The 10301-nt window shown below is 49.7% G+C and overlaps 1 protein-coding gene across 3 annotated transcripts in view; it reads left to right on the top strand.

The window, feature by feature from the left end:
• Window positions 1–10301, top strand: part of tgfbr3 (transforming growth factor, beta receptor III) — a 48820-nt gene that overhangs the window by 5969 nt on the left and 32550 nt on the right. For all 3 annotated transcript variants that reach the window (XM_047049891.1, XM_047049890.1, XM_047049892.1), the window contains exon 3: window positions 2177–2364. In XM_047049891.1, the coding sequence (XP_046905847.1) occupies window positions 2177–2364 (188 nt within the window). The remainder of the gene's footprint in view (window positions 1–2176; window positions 2365–10301) is intronic.

Genomic DNA, 10301 nt, shown 5'->3' with positions numbered 1-10301 from the left:
GGAAAAAGGTTTAAAATATCTGTCAGAGTGCTCAGGATCCATCTCGGGAGATGAGTGACTACAGTAAAGCAATTCTGTCCCGACGACAAGCGAAGGGGATGCTACGTATCCGGGTTAACACGGCACAAGCGCTGAGAATAGTGAGGTAACTGTGCAGCATTACACAGCAAACGACAGTTACCTTTGCTTAGAGTTAGGAAACCACACGCACAGAGGAGGTAATGCGTTTTTGAGACTGGGGCTGGGGGGGGGGGGGGCAAAAGTTGTTATCTCTCTGTCCTGAGTCCCCCCCCCCCCACACATTTAATTATTTCCAAATGTCCTACGTGATCGCTATCGGCAACCCTTGCGTGTTTGGCGTGCAGCGTTGAAACATGAGCCTTGGCCTTGGCCTTGGCCCCCGCTGGAGGAGGCCTGTGTGGGGGAACGAGCCGGGACCGAGCCGCAGGGAAGCCTGGCCGCAGCTCCTCCCAGGAGACCTCACGTTCTAATGGAAAAGGCCTGTTCAACGCCTGCCGCAAACCTCGGGCTCTGGGTGTGTGTGTGTGTGCAAGTATGTGCGTGAGCCTTTGTAAATGTGCGTGCGTACATCGCGTGTACTTAGTAAGTTCGGGGAAATCAGTGATGGGAGGGTGAAAGAATGCTTACGCACGTGAGGAAAAAGAACATGATTATTTACGGGTGAAATGTTGTGCTGGCGTGAACCTGCGCTCAAATGAAAGCTCCTTTAGCACACGGCGGTGTAGGTGAGGGTTTACAAATGTGCTTTTCTACGCGGGACAGACAGAACCCAGACAGCGGCCTCCCGGCCCGTCTGTGTGTGTCCTTGCTCCATGCCGGGTGGCTCTGCTTGACTGATCAAGCTCACTGGGCCTACAGTTTCTCTCCACATGGGAGCGAGGGGGCTTCTCCCGCCCCCCCCCCCCCCCTCTGGATGGACGGACTGATGGACCGGTGACAGACAGACAGGCAGGCAGGCAGGTGTGCGGGCAGGCTGAAAGACAGGCAGGAAGCCAGATGGAAAGATGGACAGACAGACAGGCAGGAAGACAAACATATGTGACAAACAGGCAGGTGTGCAGACAGACAAACAGACAGACAGAAAGACAGACAGGAAGACAGACAGACAGACAGACAGACAGACAGACAGACAGACAGACAGACAGACAGACAGACAGACAGACAGCAGGCAGGCAGGCAGGCAGGCAGGCAGGCAGACAGGCAGACAGGTAAAACAGTAAAAAGATCTAGAGTCTTGACTGCTCTTCAGACTGCACCGCTGTTGTTGTCTGCCTATCTGTATATGATTGACTACAGCTGGATCATGCATTACCTTGAATTCCCTTCATAAACCCCGTCTACTCAGTAATGAGCAGGAAGACAGCACACAGAATGAAAGTTGAGTTAATTTACACGTCAACAACTTGCTCACGGTACCTCAGGATGACCTTTTAAGGAGAAACGTTCTGCAGGGACTTTGGTTCCGAGTTGCGCTCGCGCTCCCTGGGCTCCGTCACTCTAGATATTCCGCTTGCGTTTCAAGGTCATCTGTCTGCGACTGGGAGCGCTGGTGCTGGTCAGAACGAGGCAGACCGTTACTACGAGCAACACCACTCGCTTCACCGCAGACCAATACAGGAGCCTGCCACGTCTCCAAGGCAACCGCTCCGATGTCCGCGGCTAATTACGGTCTTTCCACTGCCAAGTTCTCTAAAGTGTGAAGTCTACTTCGCCTCCTCTGAGTGATTAAAGAAGGTCAAATCCGAGCATTTAAGGAGAGAAAGGCTCCGAGTGGCTGGAAGGGAATATAATGGGGTAGCTCTGGGCTCTTTCAATGACAGGTCTGGTACCTCGGCTGTCAGTCACAAAGCTGCTATGTGAATGGACTGTGAAGCGCTGAGAAAAGTCTGTTTGTGATTGGCTGTTTACCAGCACTGCTTAAAAAAAACACTGCATCAATTACGAAGCCATTTTGTATCATTTGAAGGCATAACGTGGATGATTCGAACAAACCAAATAACGCATGGCAAAGGGAACGCTTATTGAAAAACGTCACGATTGCCATATCCCTTTTACAGAACATTTGATTATGATTATTTCCCCCCGTTTTTTCAAATGTGTTGTTTGTCGTTGTGTCAACACCCCCCTGAACCTCGTTTCCCGCCTGTGTCTCCAGGGCCGCTGTCTCGGAGCCCGTGTGAGGTGTTACCCGTAGGGGTGAGCCATCCTGTGCAGGCCGCAGCCAAGAGCTTCACCGCCATGTCGGGCTGTGCCAGCCGTGGCACCGCCCGCTTCCCACAGGAGGTGCACATCATCAACCTGAGACACCAGGGACCCGATGCTCCGGGGGAACCCCCCACCGAGGTGAGGCAACCAGGCACATCAACTGACAGAAAAGGATTTCTGTGTGTTTTTTTGGGCCGGCTTTCTTTGATAGGACGGTTGGAGAGAGACAGGAAAGCAGGGAGAGAGAGAGGGGGGGGGGGGGGGGGAGAGAGAGAGAGGGGTGGGGGAGGATGTGCAGGAAATGGCTTGAGCCAGATTCTAACCCAGGCGTTAGCTGTTATGGTACACGCTCTTTCCCAGTGAGCCACAAGGGGCACCCCCCCCCCGCAAAATCGTTTCGGTTGACTTGTAGCAGACTGGGGGTTGAAACAGACCACACTGTGTAGTCAACAACAGAATGATGACAGCCCATGTGTTGAACATCATGCCCTGGAAAGGGCCTGTTCTAGGGCCCCAAAGGCCTCTCAGATACAGCAGCTCTGCTGGGTCCTATCCCGTACCCTCTTTTGCCCTATTGTAATCAGGAGGCCTGCAAATGGCCGCCGTTCCTTCCCCCTCCTGTGGCAGACAGGAAGCAGAAGAAAGGCTTGTTGGTCGGAGCAAGGGAGCAGAAGATTGTCAACATCCGCGGGAGATGTGATTGTTGTTGGAGGTTGCGCAGCGTAAAAACAAAAGCAGAGAAGAAAAAAAACAGTGTTATCTAATGTATATATATATAAATCTTTATTTCAGACGTCAAGTTTCATATAAAATAACAGACAAAGAGCTATAAAAAAGAGAGAAAAACTAAAAGATACCACATATATAATACAGTGCATTAAAAAGTATGAAGACTTTTGTGCCAATGTCGTCTTAAGTTCAAAGTAAATCGCTAGCAGCTCTTTAAAGGGTTGACCAGAGCCTCTACTATTCAGTTCTCAGACTTATCCAGTTGACACATGAAACCATACATTAATTGTCTCAAGGGTACCTCACAGGTTGGTACGTGCTTAAACACAATATACGTATCTCAGTTCAGTGAACTAATCCTGTCACTCTTTGTTACTAACATTCAGTATCATGTAAATAGGCGTTGTACTTTGTAAGTGATGTACACGCCGTGATGGAAATATTACCCACTCTCTTTTAGAAGATGCTGCTATGACCAGAATAGACTGTCAGGGGTCGTGGTGGTGGTGACACAGAGTCAGGCAAACGCCTCTGTTTGTTTCGCTTGAGTCACGAGCCTCTGTCCTGGAAGCGCTGTGTCAGGTTCTTGGCCTCGTCGGTCGTGTCAGTTTGCGAGGCAGCGTGCTTCGGCCTGTCCCGAGGAGTGAACTGCTGATGTGGGCCCGCGTGCTGCCAAGGCCAGCCGCGCACCGGACGAACTGTGTGTCTTTAGTACTGAGGCAGCGGGAACACAAACACATTTCTCAGGAGCTCCATAACAAGGACGGAGACATTATCAGAGTAGTGGGGGTGGTAGGGGGGGGGGGGGGGGGGGGGGTCACCTGGTCAATGTGTTCTGGGCTTGCTTATTTCCCTTTCTGCTTTGGACAGGAAGTGAGGAAGTGGTGAGAAGTGGAGTTAAAGCAGTATGGGCAGTGTCCGTACTGGACATGACATGTCTGTGGTAGGAATGGAAATAATACAAGACAAACACACAGAACTGGACGGGCTTACTTCTGCTTGTGATTGAACTGCATCTTGATTATGTGTAATTAGCTTCAAGCCCTCTTACTAACTACATAATGGAGGGGCTGTGAACAACGACTGGGGCCCAGTTTGATGGAATGTTCCTTTAAAATGAGTCAAGAAATGACCAATAGGAGCACAGTGTGATATTAAACAACTGGTTTGAAACAGTTGCCAAAAACACATTGAATTGAGTGTCAAGCTGGAAATAAATCGAATAAGGTCAGGCCTTGCGCCTTGCCATACTTGTCATTGATCCAGATGCCAAATGATTGCTTCTCTGATTGCACTTTCTGTTGGCTTTCGTTGTTCGGAAAAGTCCAGCCAAGTACTGAAACTCGACCCTGTTTGAACCCGAGCCTCACCAGATATCCTTCTGTCAAGGTGCATTAGGAAGTGACTGAGATATTCCAACTAAAGCCAATCGTAGTTTTGTCTACAGCAGCTGTCAGATAAGATTGTTCCGCTCACCACATTCCAAACCCCAGGTATTTGTTAGGCTTTGAAAACTCCTGCACAATAATTACGTCTCGTCGATTCGGGGAGAGATTGGCAAAGTTCAGGACAAAGGCCTGAGAGGACTTTTGACTCGAACACATCTGGGATATTTTCCGGGCTGGAGACAGAGACAAAATCATGGCTGCCTGGGGGGAAATCGGGCCTTCGACAGTGCGAAGGGGCTATGGAGGTTGATTGTGGCCCACAAGAACTTGTCTGTCTAAAATCTGCAATTATTTTTCTCCTTAGAGAACTCCCTTGCTTGGTGTCACTGCACAAATAATTACATGTATTACTGTCAACTAAGTCTCGCTGGGAGGTGCAGTCTGCAGTTGAAAACACAATCCTCTCCCTAAGTACAGATGTCATTCCTGTTGACATACAACTGTGGGGCAATGCTTTGGTTACACTTAGCTGTAATATATCTTGTGAGTTTTTGTCGGTCAGTTTGACAGTGTTAATGTTTATATGACTGTGCGGTGGCTCCTCTTGTGTGTTTAAATATGTTGGACAATAAATCAAGACGACTGAATGGTGTTATTGATGTGTTGGGCTGAGCTAAATGTTTTGTGAAATCAGTTGTCCTTGTCTTTTCAACAAGATTAGGTCTATTTGCTTTGGAGCTATTTCCATTTCCTCGCTCAGCACTGGTGATGACTCTTACCCTTTGTCCTGCTAATAAATAACCGCAAGATTACCAGACGAAATAGAACATTCCGGAATGTTCCCTGCCGCCGTGCGTCTGTCTACCTCCGAGTAAATGACCTATTCGAAACTTTATTTACCTGTGTGCTCCAGAGAAAAGCTGGTGCGGAGGAGGCATTAATCCCCCTGTCCCTCGATCGGTGGCCTCGGCAAAAAGAAGTTGCCCATGCTCTCCCAGAGATAAAGCTGCCCTGTGACTGAGGGTGTCTCTTCGGAGATAAGCTTCCTAAGGACATCTGGCGGTGTACCACTCTGACGGCCTTCCTACCTGAGAGAAGGGCACAGCTGCCCCGCCCCCTGCCTGTTCTCTCCTGTCCTTCAGTCCCCTCGTCCTCGGAGGGGGACAACGCAGGAGTTGGGTTTCAGGGACACCAGGAGGCCCTGACCTTCAGGAACAACTGGAGGAGGCTCTGCGAGGCGTAAACATGAAACAGTCCACCGGACACATGAGTGACGGTGGCTCACCAGCGTCCATCCACGAATGCCTGACTTGAACTGCTCCACACTTCATGACTCTAGCTTGCTCGGTTTGACTTGATAGACAGCATCTTATTTCTTTAGGCTCCTTTGTCTAGTTTTGGCCAATAGGCTGGTGAAGTGTTGTTGTTTTTCTCCCCCCCATTGTGGCACGAATACAAGGTCGAGTTAAATCCATCGTCCAGCATTTTCTGGAAAGCATACATATTAATCTGACTCTGTTATGAGCCTCTTCCTCTGTTTGGTTTGGAATGTGTGTCTCGTGCTTGTTTTGTAAGTCAGCAGAGAGGTGGCTGGTCAGTGGCTGATTCTGGAAAGGTTTTTTCGAATTTTTCTATGTTTTTTTTCTTTCTGAGAAGTCCTCTTCTCTGCCTCTCCTGATGGGGGGGGGGGGGGGGAGGAAGCGGTGTCTGGCTCGTGGAACACACTGTATGTTTGGATGTTTAGAGAGCGGCCTGCAGCACAAGAGAGGCCTGTGGCCTGGCTTGCTCTGGCTGAGCTGTGCTCCGACCCGGGCCTCAGGGATGGGGGCTTGGGGGAGCATGCTGTTTGGGCTCTGGTCCCTCGGCCACAGCCTCTGTTCTCGGCGTAGTCTCGGTTAGGGCTCAGACTCCAAACCTGACTTCCAACCGGCGGTCTGCTCACCGCTACATGCATTTATCCAACGTTGAAAATATGTGCTTACTGCGCAGGCTACGGTAGAGGAAGGGGAACGAGGACAGGGAAAGGGGACTTTTACGGCGCAGAAAATGTTGACACGACACACACACATTCGCACACGCACACACACGCACGCATACACAGACAGCAGCTGCACATTCTTACCACATCCGTGTATGTGAACCTCAGACACTCTCGCAGTCCCCTCCACATTTTCATGTAATAAGTGAGAGAAATGAATCGTTTCCTGCCTGCGTCCAATGGACTCATTCCGCATGGGCATGAACCAGAGGGCGTTTAGGCTCTTATCCTTTCAATAACAGAGAGAAATGCACAGCTGCACTCGCTAGGCCATCTACACCCTGGCTCCTGTCCAGTCCCCATGGATAAATAGAGTCATTAAATGAAACCCAACACCTTAGTGGCTCACGTTAATATTTGTTACTGTGTAAACACCAACAAGTTATCTTGTTTATAACAGAACACCAATTATTATATATATTTTTTTCTTTTCCACAAATGTTTATTTTATTATCCTGGTATCGAACCATGGCTTGGGGGAAAAAATGTCCTGTCGTTTGGCATATCTTGCCGACAGAGAGTGACTGATGAACACACTTGAGACATGCTGTATGTATCGTTCTCCTTTATGACTTCTTGATGAAAAGCTGGCGAGCTCGTCCCGGGCGTACCTCCCCCCCTCCTTTTGAGCTTTTAGAGACAGAAGGGAGCTCCACCAGGGATGAACGGGGTCCCCGAGGGCCCCTCTTCAGAGGGAGGGACGAGGCCCACGAGGGCCCCTCTTCAGAGGGAGTGACGCGGCCCCCGAGGGCCCTTCTTCAGAGGCCGCTTGTGAAGAACAGACACTGCCCCCCTGAGCTGTGTCGACACAGAGCCACGATATCAGACCGTGCGTCCGTCGTCCACACACACACAGGGATGTGTGGAGAGCAACCAACCAGGGGTTCAAGCACAGTTCCTCCATCCTAGCCTGGTTCTTCAATCAACACCAGCCTTGACAAAGGACTGACTGTTACCTGGGTTTCACCCTGAATCCGACCTGGGTTTTTAGCTCAGAGCGATGGTGTTTGTCACTAGCACAAACGGACGGACAGAACTGGAACCGCCGTGACCTCACTGGTCGTCATGGCCGCGGTCAGGGTCGCTCTGAGAGCCTCTGTGTAGAGGGGATGCGTCTAAGCTAAAGACCAACCGGGAGACTGGAGATGCAGAACAGAACAAAGCAGCCATTCTGCCCGTGCAGATCCCTGATAAGGACTGTAAGTACCAGGCTGGATGAGTTAGGGAGGGCTATGCTGCTCTCAGATAAGCACATGATTACTTTGTGGCGCATTTGCTTAAGATTAGATTTGCCACTTGGGATGGTAATATGTTTTCAAGCCCGTAGTGAGCAAGTGAACCAGTCTGAGAGGTGGAGAGAGGGAGTGGAGGAGGAAGTCAGTCAACTGTTTTAACAGACTGGCCTGGGTGATCGTATTTCATCCCATTTTTAATCTGTATGACTTGAGGTAATTTACCTGCTTTGCAGTTATTTTTTACTGAAAAGTGTTAGTATGATTTCTTTTAAGTTCTGTCAAAACAGTGATCTCACATGTAACGTCAGCCTTATGGTTTTGGTGTTACGTTGAAATATTTCCCCATGTGTTCTTCTTGTCTCAGTGTCCCAGGTCAAAGTGTCCTTTTGTCACTCCTCTTAACAAACTACAAATCAAAACCCTTGTTGACGCAAAGCATCATGGGAGTCGGAGTGGCCGAGCTTCCGTTCCGCTCGTCACTCCCATCCGTGGCGCAAAAACAAACGCCGTTCTCTGGTAACCGTGGAGACAAACAGGGGCATGAGCTCCTTGCCCTTGTCTGGTTGTGTGATTGGGCGATAGGGCCGAAAATAAACAAAAGAGCCCGCTAATCTCTTACACGGACCGTCTTTGTCTAATCAATTTACCGAAAGGCAAACATCAAAAGACGGCTCTTGGCCATGAATCAGCTTGGGCCATGGCAGAAGATTGTTTTATCAGGTGGAATTCTTAGATAGCTCTTCTTGTGTGAGTGAGTGACTGTACAACTGACCAGACACACACAGCTGCTGAGAGCTCAGCCCCTAGGCGACAACTCGAGTGGGAGACACACACACACAGTTACAGTGTGAGACTTGCGCGCGCGCACACACACACACCCACACACTTGAACAAAAGGCTGCTTCAGCCAGCTCAAGGCCTATTCACATCCACACACTGTACAGAATGTGCTGACTCGCGCCGTGTCAAAGGTGATTCATTTATTATATTAGACGCTCTGTCAGCATGTGATGCCATGTAAGGCCAAACATTCACGCTTCTCATGTCAGCCAACCTGACACATTTACATTTAGTCATTTAGCAGACGCTCTTATCCAGAGCTACTTACAGTAAGTACAGGGACATTCCCCCCCAAGGCAAGTAGGGTGAAGTGCCTTTCCCAAGGACACAACGTCATTTGGCACAGCCGGGTATTGAACCAGCGACCTTCTGATTACTAGCCCGATTCCCTAACCGCTCAGCCATCTGACTCCCTATGACACGAACGCATATTGTGATAGAACTGTGATGTTGCGAGAACCATGTCCACTTAACCCTATCAGCCTGAGATCTGGGTCTGCTTGGCTGCAGTCTGTCCGCCCCTTCCAGATTGTTTACCTCCATGTCCCCTGCCATACATCTTTATCAGGCCCAGATTATTATCTACCCATGAAACCCTATCTGTCCTGAAGTCCTTCATCTGACTGGTTCTTTCTGTCTGGTCCGGGGCTGGAGGCAGACTGATTAGCATCAGAGAGGTGTGGAGTGGCTCCAGGTAGAGACCTCATCACTCTCAGATCAGCGAGCGGGAATGATAAAAGCAGTCAACAGGTTTTTCCGTCTGCCTGGTCCGGGTCTTCTCTGTCCTCGGCCTCCAGTCCTCTCCTCCAGCCCCCTGCCCCCTTGCCTCCCCTATCTCCTCCACCATCTACTCATGCAGTCCTCCTCTCTTCCACTGCAGTGATCCAGAAACAACCAAGATCTCTAACACACACACACGCACATGGGCACACACGCCAAGCACTTGTACACACACCCACTCACACACACACACACCCCTGCCACAAAACCCTCTTCCACGCACACATACACCAAACACTCGTATACACACACCAACCCACACTCCCCCCCCCCCCCTCCACACACACACATATCTTGATGAAGGTAGATCATGGTGTTCAGAGGCATGGGATGGGTCCTGGGCAGGGCGAGCTGTCTTGACTTACATCTCTGCTGCCTACGGTGGATGAGTGATTGTGTTGTAGTGCTAGGCATGCCCGGACATGTTTATCCAAGCCTAGAACAAGGCTAGAACCAGGGACCTCTTCCAACGGCTTACCGAACATATACAGTATTAGACGCCAGCCCAGTTACAGTAAAGGCACGTGAAAAAAAAAAAAAGCTAGCTTCCATTGTTTTGCAGCTGCCGCCAATCTATTTCACTTGCGTGCCCTGAATTGTCTTCCTTCCAGCTTTACTTGATTGCCGTTATTATTTGCTGGGAGGGAATGTGTTTTGGTAGATTAGTCTTACTCTGTGGCTAATTGAAGGATGTTTGGGGTTTTCTCGAGTCACTAAGGACTGTCAGTCGCATAATTAGCTCCGTCAATAAAGGAAACGCCCTTTTCCTGTAGGGCTACTGAAGGCTGTGGAGCCAGGGATGACTGGCGAGTGAGAAATCGGACAGCTGTGTTATATACTGCTGGGTACCATTCTTTACCAGGGGCTGTGCAGTTATGGAAGGATCACTTTACACTGCTGATGTATTTATGAATCTTGAGTCTTGAGGTATAATTTACTCAGCCTCGAAAAGGTCATGTAATTGAATTCAGATGCTCAACACAGACCCACTTGAATCACTTTTGAAAAATGACAGCGTGTCAATGCAAAACGTCAGCCCGGGGACACATCTATCCTTGCTTGACC

Source organism: Hypomesus transpacificus, chromosome 26 (assembly GCF_021917145.1).
Source record: "Hypomesus transpacificus isolate Combined female chromosome 26, fHypTra1, whole genome shotgun sequence".
In the NCBI taxonomy this organism is placed as follows: Eukaryota; Metazoa; Chordata; class Actinopteri; order Osmeriformes; family Osmeridae; genus Hypomesus; species Hypomesus transpacificus.
The sequence above is the reverse complement of the archived record's forward strand: the minus strand, read 5'-3'. Positions and strand labels throughout refer to the sequence as shown.